Consider the following 25,362-nt stretch of genomic DNA (forward strand, 5'->3'; position numbering starts at 1 on the left):
TAAGTAGCTCCATTCAAAATTTATTGAACTGCAAATTCGTTTAAGGGTTATGCTCGTTAACTAGAGAATATAGCTCCAGAAACAACCCTGGCAGGTTCCTGAATATATGCCAACATTATTAGATGGTTTATTAGAAGCTGAGAATATGAATTGCCTGTCAAGGTTTCAACAATAAAAAAATTTAAATCCCATCATATTTGTCAATAAATTAGACTTACACAATTGATAATTTCAAAATAAATAAAACCTGAGTTGATTATGCCCTCTATTTCCACCCTCTATTTCCACCTCAGCATATATACATTTACATCCCATTTCCTGTTAGACCAGTGTGTATCAGACTTTAATAAGCATACATATTTGAGGATCTTATTAAGATGCAATTTCTGATTCAGTAAGTCTGCTATACTGCCTGTGAGGCTACCTTTCTAACAAGCCACAAATGGAGCTGACGCTGTCTCTGAACCACCCTTTGGGCAGCACAGTAACACAATACATAAAGGGAGGCAAAGCTCTGGCCTAATGACTGCGGTTTTATAGATTCGATGCTGTTATATTTTGGAATCAAACATAAATAACCAACAGTGATCACAAAAAAGTTAAGTCTTAGAAGAAAAGAATGTTTCAGTTAAATGAGAACTTAAAGTATATCAGACTGGCAGTGTTTCTATTTGTCTGACAATTGACACCTTTGATACATTACAATGTAACCAGGACAAAAAACTCTAGTTAACTTTAAAAAATAGTTACTATCGCTTGAGGCTCTCCTAGTTAATTCAAGTTCAGAAAATTCAAGCCAGTACACTGTAAAATCTCTATTAAAAATCTTTAATGGTAAAGTGTCCATATAAATTACTTGTAAACCTGCTCTACACCATGCCATCTCCTCCTCTTTCAACGAATAAATGCTTTTTTTTCTTCTGTCTTATAGCTAAACAGCGTGTAACACCCAGTGCCCCTCCCTTTAAAAACCGAACAAAATTGTCTCCAACCAATGGACCCAACGCAAAAAGGTTGGCTTCTTTAACACACTCATAGGTATACGCATCTATTTCCACAGGATTCCCCTTACACGTGATTGGCAGGCTTGAGTTATGGCCCAGGTAGCGCCCTTGCTCCTTCAGGAAAGACAGGTTGGGATGAGAGCCTATCAACACCACTGCTGCAGACAGCTTAAATACTCTCTTCAGTCCAGAGAGATTCTGAAGAACGCACTTCATGTCTGACTTAAAGGCAAGCACACGGTGCTCAGGAAAACTAGTATAATCAGGTAAGAGATTGGAGTCTAAAGAACATGACTGAGTACACATCATATGATAGACTTTATGGTATTCTGGGTAAAGCTTTTTGGGAAGCTGCTTGAAAATTAAGTCTGGATCAGTTACTCGTCTGCGAAATACATGAATCACAGGGATACTATTGTTGTAAGCACACAGGACCGCATCGGCTGCGGTGAGCCCAGAACCGACAATTAACACTGGGTCCACTCTGCCACGCAACTTTCCTTTGCTGACAGCAGCTCCAAATTCAGGCATGGAATGAAACACAAAAGGAAAATCTTCCCCTTCAATTTCCAGACGGCCAGGAGAGTCTAATGTTCCAGTTGCCAGAGCGACATTTTCAGCAAAGAGACAGAAGGGAATATGAGAACCATCTCCTACGCGTTGATAACCCCTGATTTCCCAGTTTCTCTTGGTAAATTTTGACTTCTCTATCTGTAAATGCTGTGTTGAGATATTTCTGCCTTGACCATCATTATCAACTTGACCTCTGTAGAGTCTTGATACCGAGGTAATGTAAGTACCCTCTCTGAAGTTCTTCTGAAGACCCATGACTTTGACGTAGTGTTTATAGTAGCGAGCTATTTCCTCTGGCATAACTCGATCCCCTTTTAGGTTCCTGTGAAAAGGAAAGGAAAAACATTCTATGAGGATAATACTTTTAGTTTCCATGATTACTACTTCTCCATCTAGTCAGCTACTATATCTTTTTATTTCTCTGGATTGTGTAAGCTAAGCTAACTCTTACCCTAACACTTCACAAAGAAAGCAAGCCTTTCCTTTTCTTTAAAAACGTTAATAAATTAAGGGCTGTCCCTGGTGGTCCAGTGGATAGGAATCCGCCTGCCGATGCAGGGGACGCGGGTTTGATCCCTGGTCCAGGAAGATTCCACATGCCACGGAGCAATTGAGACCGTGTGCCACCACCGCTGAGACCACCACACTCCAGAGCCCACGACCCACAGCTACCGAGCCCACGGGCCACAACCGCTGAGACCACGCTCCAGAGCCCATGACCCAGAACTCCCGAGCCCACGGGCCACAACCGCTGAAGCCTGTGCTGCACAGCAAGAGAAGCTGACGCCCTGCAGCTCAGAGCAGCCCCCTTGCTCACGGCACTAGAGAAAGCCTGTGGGCAGCAAAGAACCCAGTGCCACCAAAAATAAATTTTTAAAGTGCTAATAATTTATTTTTATCAACAGAGTAAGTCCCATAAGCGTAGAAACTGGAGTTAAGGCATCTTTGTTTCCCCAGTGCCTTGTCTAAGTATCTGTTCAGGTTAGCCGTCTTTGTCAATAAACTTCTGTTAAATAAATGGACTAAAATGTGGTTATCTGAAAATCAGACTATTTTACTCTGTCTCACAATTGTAATCTAAATAATTCAGTCTACAGCTATACTATCAGTCTGTGTTCTACACAACTGTAGACTGAATTAGATTATAATCATCGAGCTACTACAGGTCTGACTGTAATATACATACTTCTTAAAGATAATATTTAGATATACTTTTTAATAAGTTGCTTTTTACTTTCATAATGACCAAAAATAATACAGATCCCTTTTGCTGAACAAAATCATCCTACATTTAAGTAGATAACATTTCTCTCTGTATTTTCCTACTCGTTTATTATTCATTCACCCAGTGGTGTCCAACTCTTTGCAACCCCATGGACTGCAGCACGCCAGGCCTCCCTGTCCTTCACCATCTCCCGAGGTTTGCCCAAGTTCAAGTCCATTGCATTGGTGATGCCATCCAGCCATCTCATCCTTTGATGCCCTCTTCTCCTTCTGCCCTCAATCTTTCCCAGCAACAGGGGCTTTTCCAAAGATTTGGCTGTTTGCATCAGGTGACCAAAATACTGGAGCTTTAGCTTCAGCATCAGTCCTTCCAGTGAGTAGTCAGGGTTGATTTTCTTTAAGACTGACTGGCTTGATCTCCTTGCTGTCCAAGGGACTCTCAGGAGTCTTCTCCAGCACCACAGTTCAAACGCATCAATTCTGCAGTGCTCCCCCTTCCTTACGGTCCAGCTCTCACAACCGTATGTGACCACTAGGAAGACCAGAGCCTTTGACCATACGGACCCTTGCTGGCAGAGTAATGTCTCTGGTTTTCAATACATCATCTAGGTTTGTCATAGCTTTCCTGAAAAGAAGCAATCATCTTCTGATTTCAAGGCTGCAGTCACCATCTGCAGTGATTTTAGAGCCCAAGAAGCAGAAATCTGTCACGACTTCTGCCTTTTCCCTTCTGAAGTAATGGGGCTGGATGCTATAATCTTAGTTTTCATAACATTTAGTTTTGAGCCGGCTTTTTCACTCCTCCTTCACCCTCATCAAGAGACTCTTTAGTTCTTCTTCACTTTCTGCCATTACAGTGGTATCATCTGATATCCAAGGCTGTTGATGCTTCTCCCGCTTCTCTTGACTCCAGCTTGTAACTCACCCAGCCCGGCATTTCTCACGACGTGCTCAGCGTAGAAGTTAAACAAACAGGGTGACGGCAGACAGCCCTGTCTCTCCTTTCTCAGTCTTGAACCGATCAGCTGTTCCATACAGGGTTAACTGTTGCTTCTTGATCCACATACAGGCTTCTCAGGAGACAGGTAAGATGGTCTGGTATCCCCATCCCTTTAAGAGCTTTCCACAGTTTGTTATGATCCACACAGCCGAAGACTTCAGCATAATGGATGAAACAGAGGTAAGTGTTTTTCTGGAATTTCCTTGCTTTTTTTTATGATCCAGCAAATGTTGGCCATTTGATCTCTGGTTCTTCTTCTTTTTCTAAACCCAGCTTGGACATCTGGATGTTCTTGGTTCACATAATGCTGAAGCCCAGCATACAAGATTTTAAGTGTAACCTTACTAGCATGACAGATGAGTGCAACTGTCTAATGGCTGGCACATTCTTTAGTACTACCCTTTTTGGAAACTGGGATGAGGATTGGTCTTTTCCAGCCTGTGGTCACCATTGGGTCTTTGAGATTTGCTGACATATTGAATGCAACACCTTGATGGCATTGTCCTTTAGGGTTTTGAATAGCTCTACTGGAATTCCATGACATTCTTCCTACTCATAAGGAGATCTAGAAATATAATCTTCTCTTTATGAAAAAAAGCACATTAATACCTCTTTTATTTTCCACTTGAACTGTAAAGCAATGGGCATTAGTATCCATAAACACTGCCCCAATTACAGGTAAGCAGCAGAAAAAACACCAAGTCAGGGAGCTCCCTGGTGTCCAGTGGTTAGGACTCTGCGCTTTCACTGCCAAGAGTGTGGGTTCAGCCCCTGGTTGGGAAACTAAGACCCCACAAGCCACGTGGTGGGGCCAAAAAACAAAGCAAAAATGATTCATTTCACACAATTCAGTGTGACTTGTAACTGGAGTAAGTAAAAAGTTTAATGACTACAGTAACTAAGAATGTATTAACTCTCAATTTTTACAGAAATCCTATGTAATAATTATAATTATTATTACCTCAATTTTGCAAACCAGGAAATTGATAGCTAATGAAATGATACTGTTTTAAGTTCTTTGACCAGGGTCACAACATTAGAAGTTACAGAGTCAGAATTCAAACCCTGCAATTAATCTCGAGAGGCCTAAGACTCTTCTCAACACCATGCAAGAGCAGGAACTAAAGCTGATATTTATCACAAGAGTCATTCTCACATGTTACTTAAACACAGCATGCCCAACTTAAAAGGACGAACACTTCTGGTATAAATCATAAAGCTTCTCCTTGTTTATCTGCATCATAAAGGGGAAAATATGTTAAGCAATTTCACTTTTTTATGAAAATCAAGAATTTATACAATATGCCCGATTTTGCAATTTTACATTTCAAACTTACACAATAAAACTTCTGTTAAAAAAAAATCCCAAAGTAATATCTGAAAGGCTTAATTTCAATTACCCACGCCAGTCTAAATTTGCTCTCCTTAAACCTCACATTAAGGATAACTACTGAAGATTAACATGGCTTTTATCTAGCAGGAAGTCAAGCATTTGAACATTACAGCCCTGTTTCAAGGGTTTTGTGTAACTTCCTGTTTTAATTTATTGTTTCTCTGAGCAGTCAGAGTAGATTCTCTGTATTGGTAATTCCTATCTCTAGGAATGAAAATGGCTTGATAATGATAAGGCTTTTCATAATTTCTTTCTTTCAACTTTGAATTCTTTCTCCCAAATAAATATGAAATAAATTTGTATTCTTTCAAGTTGAGATTTTCATATTTTCTTTTCTCATACTTTACTATTCTTATTAAATATTTACCTCTATAGCTGAGTAGATGATCACATCATGGAATCGATTTTATTCCATCTTTCTAAATTATTCATTATGGTTTTTCTGGTTTTTCTTCAGATTGTATAAGTCTTTTGCCTTTTTAAGTTATTCATTATATATATATTCTTCTACTCTGAAAATTCAATACTTTAGGTATCTGAGATATGCATTAAATGAAGTGATCCATTTATAAAAATGAGCAACTGCATACTTCAGGAATGTATACATAAGATATGTATACATGAAGATATACATATTCACTTATAAAAAAAAGTTATACAAATCCATTCTTAAAAATAAGTAAACAAGTAAAGGATATGTAGGTGGACAAGAAAATAAACAGAGAGTGGTTTAAGAGTAGAGTGGGATAAAACGGTGGTAACAATCTGTAGACAAGCCCATACCTCTGTGTACTTACTGTTATAAAATCTCTAAACAGAACTAGCTCATAACCACCGCTAACAGGAGGTTTTATTTGAAAGATACAAACATCAGTATTATTCATCTAGGACAGCGTCACAACTATTTTGAAATTTGCTGATAGACTCTTTCCCACTGTATATCAAAATTTTAATAGTTTGATCTTTACCTTCGTTTGCTAGATACCCAGTCTTTAAATTTAAGTCCAGGTAGCTCCATCCAATTTCCAAAGCTGATTGTCAACATTGAGCCTTCCATATTCTATTTGAATAAAAAATGCATAAGCAAAAAACACATTTTATCAGTAACATGGTCTTTTTTTTTTAAACCAAACCCATCTCATTCACTCTAAGTCTGGATAAGGAGAGCTCAAAGAAGTCCTAAATGGTCTGTAAATTACCTCTTGAAATTTATTCCAATTAACTTTCAAATACTTTCAATATTTGGTAGTGTCTATGCTCCACTCCAGTATTCTTGCCTGGAGAATCCCATGGACAGAGGAGCCTGGTGGGCTACAGTCCACGGGGTCGCAAAGAGTCGGATATGACTGAGTGACTTCCCTTTTCACTTTATACTCCTTTCATATAGTTATACGTTTATAAATCAGATTTACATTACCTGATGCCTACACAATGGTGATAGCTTTGGCCTATAAAACATAATTAGATGCAGAATACAGTGTTATAGGAGCAAATCAGTTACTTTCACACTTTAAACAAAAGGGAAAAAGTTAATTCCTAACACTTTAAGAAACCAGGGAAATAAGCAAGTGGTCCCGTCCGATTAAGAACAGACTCAGTGCTGAAGCCAGAGCGGCCTTTAAGGAAGGGAGCCCTGCGAGCGTGCCCTACTTACTTCTCTTCTGCTCAGCACAGAGCAAGCAAAGCCCAAGGGCCGGAAGCACCCTTCCCAACGACCTCCATGGTCTCTTTCAACCAACTCTTTTCAGCTGTGCTTTTTTTTTCCTAATCTGAATCCTTCTTTCCCTGTTTCTGTACAGCCCAGTATTGGGAATGGGAGTCATTATTATTATTATTGGCTAACATTTATAGAGCACTTACTGTGTACTATCGCTTATAAAGTCTTACTATTTGTGATAGTACAAAATCACCACAGGAAGACAATGCATAAGGCCGCTACTGCTTTGAAGCAGGCTGGGCCTGATACTAGGGTAAGAACCAAGTTTCAGGTATATTTCACGTTACCACTGATTCAAATATGCTTCCAGTAATCAAGGCTTATCCACACTTTAACTTTCTGATATGTAAATGGGAGAAAAGAAAAGATGAATTATTGCCTACAGCACATTTTTTCTAAGGAGAAAACAAACAAGTACAATAAAAACTCGGGAATTTATAGAAGGTATCCTAAAACTTAAAAAATGTATCATGGCTGTTTGAATAAATGCAGTTTGATTAAGAATGCTATTTATTAACAAAGCAAACATAAACATGTAAGCTAAAAGGCATAGATATTTTGGTAGTTGTGATCCATTACCATAAAGGTAATTAAGATTTTTAAAAGTTAGTGATATATTTCCTCTACAAATATTCCAAAACAGTTGTTTGATAAATGTAAACCTTCAGTCATATAACATTGCACTAATACAGGAATATCCAACTGAAATTTATACTCAAGATTTGATATTAGATGTTAAAATTCCCACGAAGTCTGTATTTCATAACATAGCAAATATTATTTAACATTTATTTGTACAACAAATGAGTATTTACCATATGCTAGACACAATACTAGCTGCTGCCCTGCTAAGGAGACAGGCTGGCTCTTTGTGGTGCTCAGTTTGTGGTTTATCTTCTGCTAGGACTGAACTGTATCATGCCCTAAATCCACATGCTGACACCCTAACCCCACATGTGGTAGTATTTGGAGATGGGCTTTTGGAAGGTAATTAGGGCTAGATGAGGTCATGGACTGATGCCCTCATCACAGGATTAGTGACTTTACAGGAAGAGTTTACCCTCTCTTTGCCGCAGGAGGATATGCAAGAGAGCAGCTGCCTGCACGCGGGAAGAAGAGCCCTCAGCACAGACTGAGGCACCTGGCACCACAGTCCTGGGCTTTCCAACTGGCAGAATGTGAGTGTGTTTTTAAGCCACTCACTCTACGGTATTTTTGTTTTAGCAGCCCAAGCAGATAAATACAATTTTTTTTCTTTTACAATACATTTTTTCATTTAAGCTCTTGAAAATATAGGGAAATAATAGGTAGTAGTATGAAATACTGTGTGAGATTTTGTAAACTCTACAATAAGTAAACTTTTTTTTTTACTATGCAAAACAGTCTTGAAATATTCTCTATATAATTCTTAGAGAAACATTTATTCTAAGACACTATCAGTAATCAAATTTGGCTTAATTTCTACAATCAATTAACTTGGATTTCACTGAACACATTAAAATTCTCAGATAAAGATATGGTAATCATCATATATAACATTATAACATAATGTTTAAGAATCAAAATGGTCTTATCAAGATGTCATACAAAATAACTCACACTCACTAAAATGCTAAGAAAAATATACTCACGTGCCAAGCTCCACCAGGTGGACCTTTACCAAGAACTAAGTGAGGGATATAATGATGCTGTTCTAATTTCCAATGCAAAACAGATGGGTAATCATACCCAAAGTCAGCATCTGGATGAAGAAGTGTGTCGAAAAGTACTGCAACTGGATTGGATGATCGGCCCTCAAGGCCCTCAGACAAATACTCTAAGTCCTAAATAAGTTAAAAAAGAAAAAGAAAAAAAGACATAAAGAAAAAAGGCAGATAGAGTTTGGAAAAAACAAAAAAACTCCAGCTAACATAATAGAGAAAACCATTCCTCTAACCCAGCATTTTACAGACAGAGTACAACAAAACACTGATACTCCTTAGAGATCTTAACAGATTCTCAGGTCAAATAAATATAGGAAATGGTTGGTTTCAAAAAGCTAGTCAGATCGTTTTACTACAAAATTTGAAGATGGCTTTAATATGGCAGTATGCCTTAATATATCTACCCTGACACTTTAATAATAAAAAGCAGTATTTCCAAAACTTATCTGAGCATAAAGCACCTACTAAACTCCATCAGGGTATAATTTGGGAAATTCTGCTCTAATTAATTCAAGAAAATAAATAGAAGTTAACTCAGCAAAATATACTTACAAATCTAAAATTAAAATGTTAAAAAGTGTTATTTAAAAGGAAAGGTTTTCAGCTAAGAAATGCAATGCTCATGTAGCAGAAAATTAACTTTGTCTCAGTATAAAAAATTGAAAAGGACTGACATGTAAAAAATAATACCTGATCAACAATGGAAAGATGTCTTGCTTCCTCTAATTTACTATGTAAGATTGTATTTGGATGGATTGCTTCTGATGATAAATACGGTCTGTAGCCTGACAGCATATAAGAAAGGCAGATTCCTGAGGGTCCATTTCCTATTTTTAAAAAAGTGGAGAGGGGTGTATCATTAATCTTAATACTCACGTTCTTTGGCTTTTCCATTCCATAGATGGCTTTTCTCCTCCATCAATTCTTCCATCCCTAAATTCTTAAAACCAAGTATTTGCAAGAGAAGACTTTTACTTTCTCTCCCGTTTTCTTCAGGGAATCTCACCTACTCAAAACTTCAACTCTCTATGCTACTAACCTCAAAATTAGACTTCTAGGCTGACCTCTATCAAAATATATCCCATATTTCCATATGCCACTTCTTCACTCCAGCTGACTGAATGACTAATAACTGTGTTCAAAAGCAAATTCATGACGTCCTCCATTTTTGGTGCCCTCTCCTTTAAACCTCATTCTTCCTAATATACTTACTAGCAAAATCCTAAGTTAATTAGATTATAGTTCTAAACCTCTTTTGTCACCTATATTCATTCAGCTGTTGTAGCCATTATCATTCATATACTCTCACTCAGAAGACAAAAACCTCTTCTTGTTCAAGATTCACCTACTCCAAATCATTTCACATTTTATATTCAAATGACTTTTTGTAACACAGTCTTCATTATATTAACCAATCTCTTCTAAAGCCCGTCACTGTTTGTTTCTGACTATCTCCACATTCTGCTCTCAACCGTCTTCTAAGCCCCACCTCCTAACACCTTCCCTCCTGTAATATGTATCTCCTTTACCTAAAACAAAACTGGAAACTGGCTTTTTTTGTGGAACCCTATTAAACTACTTTGATTTCTATAGCTCCTTTAGTCTGGATTGCCACTTCTCTATTATCTCCATCTACCAAAAATTGAATCCACCTGGGACAACTTTTACCCATCAGAGAAAATTCTGATCCTTGCCTAATATTTTGCCCCAAATAAAATAAACTCAAAGATGTAAATATGGAAAGTAAAATCATGATATCAGAAAAGAGAGCAATATTTCTACATATAATGCTCTAGTAGGAAGCCTTTAAGTATGACACAAAACTCAAAAGAAAGGAAAATATAAATAATTTTACCTCACAAAAACCTTTAAAATGACAAATACTGAGGAAAAGGTCTAATTTCCTTGAATGAAATGAAAGACAAAACTAAAAAAGTAAAATCATGATAATACCAACAGAACAGAAAAAGCATTTGACAAAATCCAACACCTATTTATGTAAAAACTTTCAACGAGCAACAAAGGGGAACTTAACTTGTTAAAGAGTATCGACCAAAATCCAATGGCTAACATCATACTTAATGGTGAGAATTTAGCCTTGTTTTTTTTTTCCCTATAAGATCAAGGCAAGCATGTCTTTTCTCATCATTCCTACTCAAAACATACCATAAAGAAAATCCTAGCTAATGCATTAAGACCAGAAAAGGAAACTAAAGGTATACAGATTGGGAAGGAAGAAACAAAACTGTGTCTGCAAATGTGGTAATTATACAGAAAGTCCAAAAGAATTTACCGAAAAACTCCTGGAAGTAACAAGCTTACAGTAAGGTTGAATGATACAGTCACGTCAGTCGCTCAGTCGTGTCCGACTCTTTGTGACCGACCCCATGGACTGCAGCACACCAGGCCTCTCTGTCCATCACCAACTCCCAGAGCTTGCTCAAACTCATGTCCATCGAGTGGGTAATGCCATCCAACCATCTCATTCTCTGTCATCCCCTTCTCCTCTTGCCGTCAATCTTTCCCAGCATCGGAGTCTTTTCTAATGAGTCAGCTCTTTGCATCAGGTGGCCAAGATATTGGAGTTTCAGCTTCAGCATCAGTCCTTCCAATGAATAATCAGGGTTGATTTCCTTTAGGATTGACTAGTTTGGTTTAGGTCATACCTGAATGGCCTAGTGGTTTTCCCTAAGTTCTTCAAATTAAGTCTGAATTTTGCAATAAGGAGTATATGATCTGAACCACAGTCAACTCCCAGTCTTATTTTTGTTGACAGTATAGAGCTTCTCCATCTTCGGCTACAAAGAAAATAATCGATCTGATTTTCTATTGACCTTTTGGTGATATAGTCATCTCCTGTATTGTTGGAAGAGATTGTATGCTATGATCACCACGTTAGACCTAATATAAAACACTAAATCATAAAACTTTTGGAAGATAACACAGGAGAAAATTTAGGTGACCTTGGGATTGGTAATGAGTTTTTAGATGTTTAACACCAAAAGCAAGATCTATGAAGGAAAAAACCAATACGTAGTACTTCGTTAAAAGTTTAAAATTTCTGCTCTGCCAAGTCACTAAGACAATGAAAAGACAAGCCACAGACTGGGGGAAAATATTTACAAAGCATATATGTGATAAAGCATTTGTCTTCCAACAACATAACAGACAACTATACACGTGGACATCACCAGAGTCAATATCGAAATCAGACTGATTATATTCTTTGCAGCCAAAGATGGAGAAGCTCTATACAGTCAGCAAAATCTGTGGAGCTGACTGTAGCTGAGATCATAAACTCCTTATTGCCAATTCAGACTTAAATTGAAGAAAGTAGGGAAAACCACTAGGCCATTCAGGTATAACCTATATCAAATCCCTTATGATTATACAGTGGAAATGACAAATAGATTTAAGGGATTAGATCTGAGAGAGTGCCTGAAGAACTATGGATGGAGGTTGGTAATGTTGTACAGAGGGTGGTGATCAAACCATCTCCAAGAAAAAGAAATGCAAAAAGGCAAAACTGAGGAGGCCTTACACACAGCTGAGAAACAAAGAGAACCGAAAGCCAAGGGAGAAAAGGAAAGATATATCCATCTGAAGGCAGAGTTCCAAAGAATAGCAAGGAGAGGTAAGAAAGCCTTCCTCAGTGATCAATGCAAAGAGATAGAGGAAAACAACAGAATGTGGAAGACTAGAGATCTCTTCAAGAAAATTAGAGATACCAAGGGAACATTTCATGCAAAGATGGGCACATAAATGGACAGAAATGGTATGGACCTAACAAAAGGTATTAAGAAACAGAAGATATTAAGAAGAGGTGACAGGAATACACAGAAGAATTATCCAAAAAAATCTTAATGACCCGGATGTTACCATACACGATGGTGTGATCACTCACCTAGAGCCAGACATCCTGGAGTGGGAAGACAAACGGGCCTTAGGAAGCATCACTACGAACAAAGCTAGAGGAAGTGATGGAATTCCAGCTGAGCTGTTTCAAATCCTGAAAGATGATGCTATTGAAGTGCTGCACTCAACATGCCAGCAAATTTGGAAAACCCAGCAGTGGCCACAGGACTGGAAAAGGTCAGTTTTCATTCCAATCTCAATGAGTAATGCCAGATAATGTTCAAATTACCACAGAATTTTACTCATTTTACATGCTAGCAAGGTATGCTCAAAATTCTTTAAGCTAGGCTTCAACAGTATGTGAACAGAGAACTTCTGATATACAAGCTGGATATAGAAAAGGCAGAGAAAAGAGATCAAATTGCCAATACCTGTTGGATCACAAAAAGCAAGGAAATTCCAGAAAAAACATCTACTTCTGCTTTCTTGATTACACTAAAGCCTCTGACTGTGTGGATCACAACAAACTGTGGAAAATTCTTAAAGAAATGGGAATACCAGACCACCTAACCTGCCTCCTGTGAAACCTGTATGTAGGTCAAGAAGCATCAGTCAGAACCAGACATGGAACAAAGGACCGCTTCCAAATTGGGAAAGGAGTACATCAAGGCTGTCTCTTGTCATGCTGCTTATTTAACTTATATGGAGAGTACATCATGCGAAATGCCAGGCAGGATGAAGCTCAAGTGGGAACTGATACTGCTGGGAGAAATCACCAATAACTTCAGATATGCAGATGACACCACTAATGGAGAAAGCAAAGAGGAACTAAAGGGCCTCCTGATGAAGGTGAAAGAGGAGGGTAAAAAACCTGGCTTAAAACTCAACATTCAAAAAACGAAGATCATGGCATCTTGGCCCATCACTTCATGGCAAAGAGATTGGGGAAAAATGGAAACAGTTTTGGACTTATTTTCTTGGGCTCCAAAATCACTGTGGAAGTTGACTGCAGCTATGAAATGAAAAGATGGTTGCTCCTTGAAAGAAAAGCTATGACCGACAGACAGCATATTAAAAAGCAAAGACATAACTTTGCCAAAAAAGGTCCATATAGTCAAAGCTATGGTTTTTCCAGTAGTCATGTATGGATGTGAGAGTTGGAATATAAAGAAAGCTGAATGCCAAAGAATTGATGCTTTCAAACCATGGTGTTGGAGAAGACTCTAGAGAGTTCCTTGGACTGAAAGGAGATCAAACTAGTCAATCCTAAAGGAAATCAACCCTGAATACTCACTGAAAGGACTGATCCTGAAGCTGAAGCTCCAGTAACTTTGGCCACCTAATGCAAAGAACTGACTCATTTGAAAAGACCCTGATGCTGGCAAAGATTGAAGGCAGGAGGAGAAGGGGACAACAGAGGATGAGATGGTGGGATGGTATCACTGACTCAATGGACCTGAGTTTGAGTAAACTCTGGGAGTTGCTGATGGACAGGGAAGCCTGGCGTGCTGCGGTCCGTGGGGTCACAAAGAGTCAAACACAACTGAGCAACTGAACTGAACTGAACTGAACTGAGTATCTGAGACAAAGAATTAGAAAGAAGTAATATTCAAAAGACTACACAAAAAGAATACAAACAAGCCGTTCATAGAGAAATATACACACAAGCAGAATGCACCTCAAGTCCCAAAGATTTTCCATTCTTAACGCCAAAAACCTGAGCGTGGTATGTTACAGAGAAAAAGGACTTTGTAAATGTGATTAAAGTAAGGACCATGAGCTGCGACAGAGTACCCTGGATTATCCAAGTGGGCCCAAACTAATCACACAAGTCCTTAGAAACAAAGACCCTTTCCCACCTGTGGTGAGGAGGAACCATAACTCCTCGAACTTTACGAAAGGTTAAAAGAAAAACAGCAGTGCTAGCTTTGAAGATGCAGAAGTGGTTCAGGAGCCAAGGAATACCAGTAGCCTCTAGAAATTGGAAAAGCAAGGAAACTTTCTATCTACCCTAGAGCCTCCAAAAGGAATGCAGCCCAGCTGACACCTTGATTATGACACTGTCATAAAAGTAACATAAATGATAGACTACTGATATTTTAAAATAACAGAGCAATCTCAGCCCTTCAATGAAAAAATGTTTCACTCTAATACAGAATCTAATGTCAGAGAAACCAATTCCTCTCTCCAAAGACTTGGTTATTGGTTATCAGGCAACCTAAGAATACTTTTCAATACAATCCTAAGGATTTGTGCTATATATAACCATACATTTATAATAGCAGTTAGGATCATAACTGTAATTTTAAGAGATAAAAGGCAACAAAACTTACCTATTACTACCACAGGCAAAGTCACTGATGAATCTTCAAGTAAAGAAGTTTCTTCAACTAATGGCATAGCTTTAACTTTTTGCCCCAAATTATCACCAAAATATTGCACTAATGAATTAAAAATCTCTCCTTCAGTTTCAGTGTCACTGTAGTTTCTTTTAAAAGAAAAACATGGAACAAAAAAACAACAGATATATAGTCAATATAGCCTTTATAAAAATCTGTCTCTACTCAGTTTTCATTCAGGCCACAAAATATTCAATAGTTTCATAAAAGGAGAAAAGGAAATCCTTCTGATTAATGCTTTCAAATTAGCTTAGCTACATGTCAACGTACACCACTTTGTCAGAAATCGTAAATACAGTGGTCCCTTGCTATCCAACAGGGGTTGGTTCCAGAACCCCACCCCCAACCCCCGAACACCAAAATCCATGGATCCTTAAGTCCCTTTTATAAAATGGCATATTATTTGCATATATCTACCGACACCCATCCACAGAATCTCAACTGTCTCTAGATTAATTGTATCACCTAATACAATATAAATGCTATGTATGCAGTTGTCTTCATGCAGCAAATTCAAATTTTGCTTTTTGGAACTTCTTTTCCAAATATTTCCCATCTGCGGTTGGTTGAACCCATGGATGTAGAACCTGTGGATATGGAGGGCTGACTGTAGCTGCTGTCTCTTTAATGACTTAAAGGCAAGTTTTAAATAAGAAGCTATTTTTAATGACCAAAGATACAGGACCATATTAGGCATTTTTACATTCTCTGAGAGCTCTTAGGACTGGCAAGTGTCTCCTTCACTTTTTTTTCCTCATTAATAAAAAGGTGTGTGCATTAGAGGCAGTACATACATGTGGCCTTTCCTGATAGCTCAGACAGTAAAGAAGCTACTTGCAATGTGGGAGACCCAGGTTTGACCCCTGGGTTGGGAAGATCTCCTAGAAAAGGGAATGGCAATCCACTCTACTATTCTTGTCTGGAGAATTCCATGAATAAAGGAGCCTGGCGGACTATAGTCCAAGGGGTCACAAAGAATTGGACACGGCTGAACAACTAACACTTCCACTTTTCATGTGGAACAAGCTAGCTACATACAGTATTATAAGGAAAGGTTACTGAGCTTACATATTACCAATTGTGTATTTTGGCTAAAAAATAAGGTTTATACATCTTATTCTCAGAGATACTGAAAAGTGCAAAGACCTTAAATGTTGATTTCCAATCTACCTTCTTTCCCAACTGCCTCCCTAGAAACTAGTTTTGGCATTCTGACACATTCATGCAACAAATGGAACATCCTCTGAGCACAGTTAATGTTCTGCATTATACAAGAGATTACTTCAAAATAGAATTCCTGAGTTATTCTTCATTTTTATATAGTCAGAAACAGGCCAATTATCTAAAAATATTAACCTGAGTACTGACTAGTGGGGGAGTGTGGTTATTACTATTCCCCAAATGACAAACATGGGAATCAATCAGTTATTTCACAAGACTCACTGATCCTAGGGGAGGAAGACAAACGGAAACAATTAGGCAGAGAGCAATAATTTCTCCTTCCTATAACCCTCCAATTTCCCAAACTAACCTCGGAAAGGGCAGAGTTCCCCAGGATACACTGATAGCTTTCCTTTCCCCAATAATTGGACTTCCCTATCAATATATTGGCCCATTTTGGCCAGAACAGATTTCATTTAATATGGTTACTCCTCACACTGCAAAGCTGCCCCTGGAAGAAGCAACTTAAGATCAACCATCCCTTTCAGATCATTTCATCTCCTACCATTGACCAGATCCAGATGTACTAGCTGTCTTGCCTTCTGCTTGACGACTGAACTCAAAGTGAGTGAATTACACTTGGGCTTGTCCCTCATACTTCTCCTAAATGTGTGTCAAGGACAGGTTCCTCAGCTTCCTTTGGAGGCTTCTTTCTTCTTAATAATATATATACTTTATTGAAGTATTCTTGACTTACAATGTTTCTGGTGCAGAGTCATTCAGTTTATATATACATATAAATTTTTTTGAGATTATTTTTTATTATAGATTTTATTATAGGTTGTTACAAGATATTCACTATAGTTCCCTGTGCTATACAGTTAACCTCTGGGGCTTTTTGCATATCTATTTCTTTAAAATTAGAACTCTAGCATTCTATTCACTCTAAGTCAAACAAATGGAATAAAAATATAAATTTTTCAGTTAGGCAAAAATCCATGATTTTTAAAAATATATGTATTACATACTATTTAAAAGATTTTCTACTATGCTTGATAAAGGTTTGAGAAAGAACATCAAAAAAAGAGAAGAGATGGAATGAAGAAACTGGAAAACAAACTAAATGAAATCGTGGGAGAACTGATTATGAAATACAAAAAGTGAAGCAAACTAGATAAAAGATTATCATATAGTCCAGTAATTTTTAAACAAACCTACTTATCAGAAACATATCTGGGGCTTTGGAGAAAAAAAGCAATATCTGGGCATTTGTATTTTTCAGAAAATTCCAAGATAATTCTGATACACATTTGGATTTTAAAAAGTGGTTACAGGTTTTCCCATTAAATGGTAGGTTTGATGATATAGAATTCTATCAATTTTCTGTTGACCAATCATGATATGATGTTATTGAGTAATAGTTACATACTCACAATAGTAAAAGATATTAATCAGTTTTCACAATCAATAGGGAGACAAAAAATAAGAGTTGCAAAGGCAAAATAGGAACATGATTAACGTAACAATATAAACTAATTACATACAATTTGGGGGATCAAAGAAAAGATATACCAATCTGAATGTAGAGTTTCAAAGAATAACAAGAAGAGATAACAAAGCCTTCTTAAGGGAACAATGCAAAGAAACAGACAAAAACAACAGAATGGGAAAGACTAGAGATTTCTTCAAGAAAATCAGGGCTATCAAGGGGACATTTCATGCAAAGATAGGAACAATAAAGGACAGAAATGGTATGAACCCGACAGAAGCAGAAGATATTAAGAGGTGGCAGGAATACACAGAAGAACTAAACAAAAAAGTTCTCAGTGACCACGACAAACACGATAGTGTGGTCACTTACCTAGAGCCAGAAATCCTGGAGTGGGCAGTCAAGTGGGTCTTAGGAAGCATTACTACAAACAAAGCTAGTGGAGGTGATGGAAATCCAGCTGAGCTATTTAAAATCCTAAATGATGATGCTGTTAAAGTGCTGCACTCAATATGTCAGCAAACTTAAAAAATTCAGCAGCGGTCACAGGACTGGAAAAGGTCAGTTTTCATTCCAATCCCAAAGAAGGGCAATGCCAAAGAATGTTCAAACTACTGCACAATTGCACTCATTTCACATGTTAGAAAGGTAATGCTCAAAACCCTTCAAGTTAGGCTTCAACAGTATGTGAACCGAGAACTTTCAGATGTACAAGCTGGATTTAGAAACAGCAGAGGAACCAGAGATAAAATTGCCAACAACCAAGGGATCATAGAAAAAGCAAGTGAATTTCAGAACATCTACTTCTGTTTCATTGACTGTGCTAAAGCCTTTGACTGTGGATCACAACAAACTGTGGCAAGTTTTTAAAGAAATGGGAATACCAAACCACCTTACTTGCCTCCTGAGAAATCTGTATGCAGGTCAAGAAGCAACAGTTAGAATTGGACACGGAACAACAAACTAGTTCAAAATAGGGAAAGGAGTACTTCAAGGCTGTCTATTGTCATCCTGCTTATTTAACTTACATGCAGAATACATCATGTGAAATGCTAGGCTGGATGAATCACAAGCTGGAATGAGGAGTGCCGGGAGAAATATCAATAACTTCAAATATGCAGATGATATCACCTCAATGGCAGAATTGAAGAGGAACTTAAGAGCATCTTGATAAAGGTGAAAGAGCAGAGTGAAAAAGCTGGCTTAAAACTCAACATTCAAAAAATGAAGATCAGGGCACCTGGTCTCACCATTTCATGGCAAATAGATGAGGAAAAAATGAAAACACTGACAGAATTTACTTTCTTAGGTTCCAAAATCACTGTGGATGGTGACTGCAGCCATGAAATTCAAAGACATTTGCTGCTTGGAAGAAAAGCTGTAACAAACCTAGACAGCATGTTAAAAAGCAGAAACATCATTTTGCCCACAAAGGTCTGTGTAATCAAAGCTATGGTTTTTTCCAGTAGTCATGTACAGATGTAAAAGTTGGACCATAAAGAAGGCTGAGCATCAAAGAACTGATGCTTTTGAACTGTGGTGCTGGAGAAGACTTTTGAGAGTCCCCTGATCAAGGGGATCACGCAAGACCAAACCAGTCAATCTAAAAGAAATGAACCCTGAATATTCATTGGATGGACTGATGCTGAAGCTCAAACTCCAATACTTTGGCCACCTGATGTCAAGAGCTGACTCACTGGGAAAGACCCTGATGCTGGGCAAGATTGAGGGCAGGGGGAAAAGGAGGTGAAAAAGGATGAGATGGTTGGATGACATCATCAACTCAATGGACATGAGTTTGAACAAACTCCAGGAGATAGTGAAGGACAGAGAAGCTTGGTTTGCTGCAGTCCGTGGGGCTGCAAAGAGTTGGACACAACTGAGCGACTGAACTGAAATAGAGGGAACTTGGAAATAAATTTTTTAAAGACCATTCATGAAATATAATTCACAAATATCACAAATTTCACCCTTTTATTTATTTTTTGCCAAGTCATACAGCATGTGGATTGTAGTTCCCTAACAGGGATCGAACTTGTGCCCTCTGTATTAAATGCACATTCTTAACCAATGGACCACCAGCAAAGTCCAAAATTCACTCTTTTAAAGTGTACAATTCAGGGTTCTAAGTATAGTCACAAGGCTTTGCAACCACTACCAATAACTCCAGAGAAATTTTACCATCCCAGAAGTATGCACTGCACTCTTTAGCACTCAGTCCTCACTCTTCCCTCCCCGCAGCCACTGGCAGCCACTAATCTACTGTCTTACTGCATGTGCCTACGCCGGAAATTTCAAGCAAATGGAACCCCTCATCCATTATGTGGCCTTTTATATCTGGGTTCTTCCATTTAGCATGACTGCAAGGTTCACCCATGTTGTAGGATGTATTGGTACTTCATTCCTTTTCAGGCCTAAATAATATTCCACTGTTTAGATATAACACTTTGTTTATTCATTCATGAGCTGATGAGTATCTGAATGATTTCCACTTTTTAGCTATTACAAAAATGCTATGAACATTTGTGTATAAATCTTTATATGAACATATGTTATTTCTCTCAGGTATGTTCTTAGAAGTGCATGCAATGGCTGGCCCCTATGTTTAACATCTTGAAGAATCGGCAAAGTGTTTCCCAAGTGTGTACCATCTTATACTCCCACCAGTGATAAGCAGGTTCCAACATCTCCACATCCTCACCAGCATGTGATTTTTTGTGTTTTTTATTTTAGCTATCTTAGTAGCCATAAAGTAGCACCTCAGTGCAGTTTTGATTAGCATTTCTCAACGACAACTGATGTTAAGCATCTTTTCATGTGCATATTGGCCATTCGCATGTGTTCTTCAGAGAGTAATTCTAATTACTGGGCTGTTGTTTTTACTGTTGAGTTTTCAATACTGTTTTATTTATCCTGGACATATGATTTGTAAATATTTTCTCCCATTTTGTGGGTTGTCTTTTCACTTCCTTTATATTGTCTTTTGAATCACAAGTTTTAATTTTTGATCAAGTCTATTTTTTGTTGTTGTTGCTGTACTTTTGGTATCATACCTAAGAAAGCTCTGCCTAATCTAAGATCACAAACCTGTTCTCTTCTATGAGTTTTATAGTTATGATTTTTAAATTTATGTCTTTCATTTTGAGTTAATTTTTTCACATGGTATGAGGCAGCAGTCCACTTCATCCTTCTGCGTGTGGGTATTCATTTGTCCTGGCACTATTTGTTGAAAACACTGTTATTTCCATTTGTCTTGGGATCCCACAGAAGTCAATTTAATACAAATGATGGGAATTATTTCTGGACTCTCAGTTCTATTCTACTGATCTATGTTTACCTTTATGCCTGCATCATACTATCTTGATTACTGCTTCTTTGTAGTAACTTGTGAAATTAGGAAATAGAGTCCTTCAACATTGTTCTTTTCTCAAGGATGTCTTGGTTATTCTGGGTTCCCTGCAATTCCATGTGAGCTTTAGTCTTTCCATCAATTTCCAGGAAGAAAAAAAAAGAGGTAGCTAGGATTTTGATAGGATTACATTGAATTTGTATATAAATTCAAGGAATATTGTCATCTTAAGAACACTAAGCTTTTCAACCCATGAACATGGGATTCCTTATCATTTATTTAAGCCTTTCATTCTTCTCAGTGATGTTTTCTAATTTTCAGTGTACAAGTTTCACATTTCTTCTGCTAATTTCTAAATATTTCAATCTCTTTGATGCTAGTATAAACTGGATAGTCTTGTTAATTTCATTGTCAGACTGTTCACTGTTAGCATATAGAAATATAACTGATTACTGTATATTGATCTTGGATTCTGTAATATCACTGAATTCATTTATTAGGTCTAGTAGGTTTTATGTGTGTGTGTGTGGGCCTCAAGCAATTTGATACTAGCCTCTCCCAAGACTCAAGTAGCGTATGTGGAGCCAAAGTTTTAACTTCTCTTAATTCTCCACTGAGTACAGGTGATTTGTTCTGATTTTCTACCACTGGCCATAAGTTTAACCTTTGTGTACATAATCCATAATATTGGTATAAACTATTTGTAATAAACTTTCATGGTGCTTAGTATATACTGGTTTAACACAGGCACGAAAAACTAAATCAAGAGATGAAATGAAAATAAGGTTCACTGAATTTACATAAAGCAACAGTGAAACAAAGGCCTATTAGTAAGTATACTTTGTAAAAAATTCAGAATCTAAACTATAAATTTAGTATTTCTGAACATATTTTACAGTATATGCATATCATATGACGGTCTAAGAACAGTGAATATTTCCACTTTAGATATCCAATTTGCTGTTTGTTTTGTTTAAAACAAATACTTGAGTAATAAAAATATCTACTTTTCCTTTACTCAGGGCAATAAATTATAAAATATAATTAAATTTTAGGAAACAGTAAAGAACAGCACTTTATCCACATGCAAAAATAGTTACCCTATTGGTAGGCATCAAATTAGATGACTATTTGAAATTTAAGATGGTTTAAAAAAAAAAAAAAAAGATGGTTTTGCATGCCTTCCATGTTTTGTTTTTGAAACAGTACGATCCAAAGTCTCAAAACAAATTAAAAGGATGGCACAGGTATAATGTTTGAATAACAAAAGACTTTTCTCACATCTAGCAATACTCTTCTAAATGATCATTCAAACTAAAATGAAACGCTTTACTACCTGAGTTTAATCTTTGGAAGCATAAGCTTAGATTGTTACCAAATTGATACTACCATAAGAAAAACTGCTAAGTGTTAGTGGCTCAGTTGTGTCCAACTCTTTGTAACCCCACAGACTGTAGCTCACCAAGCTCCTCTGTTCAGAATTCTCCAGGCAAAAATACTGGAGTGGGTAGCCATTCCTTTTTCGAGGGCATCTTTCCCAACCAGGGATCAAACCCAGAGTCTCCTGCATCGCAGGCAGAATCTTTACCATCTGAGCCACTAGGGAAGCCCAAAAGAAGGTTCTAAAGTCACAAATGAAGCTACTCTTTATCTTCCAGAACAGTAAGTATGGGAAGTTTTCTTACTCCGAAAGTTAGGAGACAACTGTCTCACAGTCCTTATCCTTTCAAATAAAAGACAAGATCCAAAATGTAGACGTTATCACAATTGGTTTTAAAATGCATTCCTAATGAAATTGCTCCCTGCAAAAAATAGTATTAGTAAATTATAAACCTTTTCCTAAGAAAATGTTTTAAATATTAAATATTTTCTTTTAAAAATGTTATATAAGAGAGCTGTTTATGCAATAAAAATATGGCTTATCAACCACAATTTTTATCCTTTGGCTAGCAGGCTTGTTTTATCTCTCAAGATCAACTACAGCAAATACCTTGTTTTCATCTCCTCCTCCAAATTTCTGTACAAACAGGTAAGCATATGATATCCACTACCTAGAGTTAGTTGAATGGCTATGAATCCCACGCCATGTCCTTAGAATTCAACTGTATTAAAAGGTGCCAAAAGGTTTTTGGACAGTGCCTTCTAAAGGGCATATTATTTTCTCAAGCGCTTCAGTCCAACAAGTTTTCACCAGGAGAACTTCTTTTCTAGAGTTCTCCAAAGGGGATCTGATACTCTCAAATCACCGTCAGGTAGGTAACAAATCTGCCTAGCATTTAAAATTCAGCAGTTTATTACATAAAATAATTTCTAATATCCAGAATTTAGAGACTCCTACAAAACTCACTGAGAAGGTGGGCAAACCTGGATTACCGCGCTATTTCAACAGGAATTTTGAGTTTTCTCTGTGCCTAACACCCAACTTTTGCAATTTGGTGAAGCCTCTGGACCTCTTCTTTGAATATTATCATTAAACACATAACAGGATTTGCAAGGAAACTAAAAAGTAAACTTGGAACATGTCTTTATGTACTCCTCCACTATATTAAATAACCAGTATAATCTTGAAGAAATAAACAGTATCTCTAGGTATCTGCAACAACCAGTGTGGCATGAAAACATCTGTGATTTCTACTGGTGACCAAGTCACAACTACTACTGTGACTTACTGCTTATGTTCACAATTGAAGAACATAGATTTTGTTTAAAGTTGAGTGAAAATGCCTAGTACCATTCTTTACATCCAAGTTCATGATCCATTAAAGTCTATATATATGCACCCCAATTAACTCGATCAGAATCTCATATTTTACAAAAGAAGTTTTGCTTATCATCATCCTAGCACATTTGCAGTTATTAAAGCACAGCATTTTATGAAAGTCTTCGTTAAGTTTAACTTGTCTTCACAAGGTTAAAACTAGTTTCAAGTTGTTTTTGGTCTTTCTATAACTCAGTGAGACGCTAGCCAATTGGGCTAGACCTCGTGCATTCACTTTCATTTTAAAACGTATCATCTGTATCAACCCTAAAAACGGTCCCCATAATGTAGGTCAAGAGTCGTTTCACATGTTTCAAATTTCTACGATATGCCTGGCTTACAAGGGCTAACGTCTTAAAAGTCAGAAACCTATTTGTACCCTGAGCATCACATTTTAAACATAAGTCCCTGCCTCTCTTCAACCCAGTAACTTAGGTTATCAGAATGCTTTTACACTAAAAAAAAAAAAAAAAAAGAAATGTTTAGGATGTCGGGGGCGGGCGGTACCTCAGAAGCCTTCACTAAAACTTCGCTCTCTCATTAAGTCTCGGTTCGCAGTGGCCGCCCGGCTCGGGGCCGCGCCGTCCAGTGACCCGCACGGCCCAGGGCGAAGAGGAGGGGACGCCGGAGCGGCCCGAGGAGCCGAGGCGGGGGCCGCGGCCGAGCGGGGCGGCCTCGGCGTCCCCCTCAGAGTCGTCCCGGGTCCCCGCCCGCGCGGCCCGGCCCGGCGGCTCCCCACCCGCCCCCGCCCGAGAAGTCACCTGAAATGAGCGGCCAGGGAACAGCGGCAGCACCACACGGGCATGGGTGGCGGCGCCCCGGGCGCCCGAGCGCGGCCGCCTCCCGCGGCGGGGTGGCCCGGTCGGGGCGCCCGCGTCTCGCCGTGGTCGCGGCCGCCGGAAGCTGCGGCGCGGCGCCGGCGGCGGCCGGGCTCTGAGGCGGCAGCGGCGGCGGCGGCGGCCCGGGGCCCGCCTCAGGGGAGCCGCTTCCGCTCCCGGCCCGCGGCCGGCTGAGGTCTTGGGGCGCCGCTGTGGGGGGCGGGACGCGGGGACTGGCACGCGGAGACGGCGGCGGAGGCCGGCGGGCTCCTCCTCGCAGGTGCGGCGGCGGCCGAGGCCCGCGATTGGCGCAGCCGCGCCCGGGGCCGGCCGGGGGCCGGGCCTGACGACGCGCTGGGGCGGCTGGGGCTGCGCCGAGGCCCGGGCCTCGCGGCCGCCCTTCTGGCGTCCGGCCGGCTGGGCGGGCGTGGCTGTGAGGGGGCGCCCGGCGCCGGTTACCGGGGAGGAGCCGACGCTGCTCGCCCCGGTGGCCGGCCGATCCGCGGGAACCCGGCAGGCCTCGCGGCCTCTGCGGTTGGCGCGTCGCGGCGTCTGCAGTCAGGCCGCGCCGTCCTCTCGCCGAGGGCGCCCCGGGACACCGCGACTCCCGCTCCACGAAAACCGCTTTTTAATTTATTTTTATTTTTTGTTAAGCGCTTTTCTTCGCGCCGGGCCCGGGCCCAGACACCCGGAGCTGCCGCGCGCTTGCTTTGCGCTCTGGACCCGGCCTCACTGTGGCCTGGAAGAACTCGGGCAACGGCGGGGACCCGGGCCCCGGGTTCTGGTGGGGGGCGTCGGGCGTCCCCGCCGAGGTCCCCCTTCCTTAAGTAAGTGGTGATGCTGCTAAAAAATCCGGGTGCCCTGGCCCAGATTCAGGGACTCAGTGTGTTTTATTTCAGTCCCTCCGAGTGATTATAAT

The 25,362-nt window shown here is 39.2% G+C and overlaps 1 protein-coding gene across 1 annotated transcript; it reads right to left on the minus strand.

Moving 5' to 3' along the window:
* On the minus strand, window positions 1-24,487 carry OSGIN2 (oxidative stress induced growth inhibitor family member 2). The gene is made up of 6 exons (XM_061123823.1): window positions 24,387-24,487; window positions 14,803-14,957; window positions 9,305-9,441; window positions 8,543-8,734; window positions 6,163-6,254; window positions 1-1,899 (listed from the first exon to the last, which is right to left on the minus strand). Exons 1-6 carry the CDS (start codon window positions 24,428-24,430, stop codon window positions 870-872), a joined length of 1,650 nt encoding a protein of 549 aa, XP_060979806.1. The 5' UTR covers window positions 24,431-24,487; the 3' UTR covers window positions 1-869.
* Between the last annotated feature and the right edge of the window lie 875 nt (window positions 24,488-25,362).

The sequence above is a fragment of the Dama dama genome, chromosome 21, assembly GCF_033118175.1.
Source record: "Dama dama isolate Ldn47 chromosome 21, ASM3311817v1, whole genome shotgun sequence".
Classification (NCBI taxonomy): domain Eukaryota; kingdom Metazoa; phylum Chordata; class Mammalia; order Artiodactyla; family Cervidae; genus Dama; species Dama dama.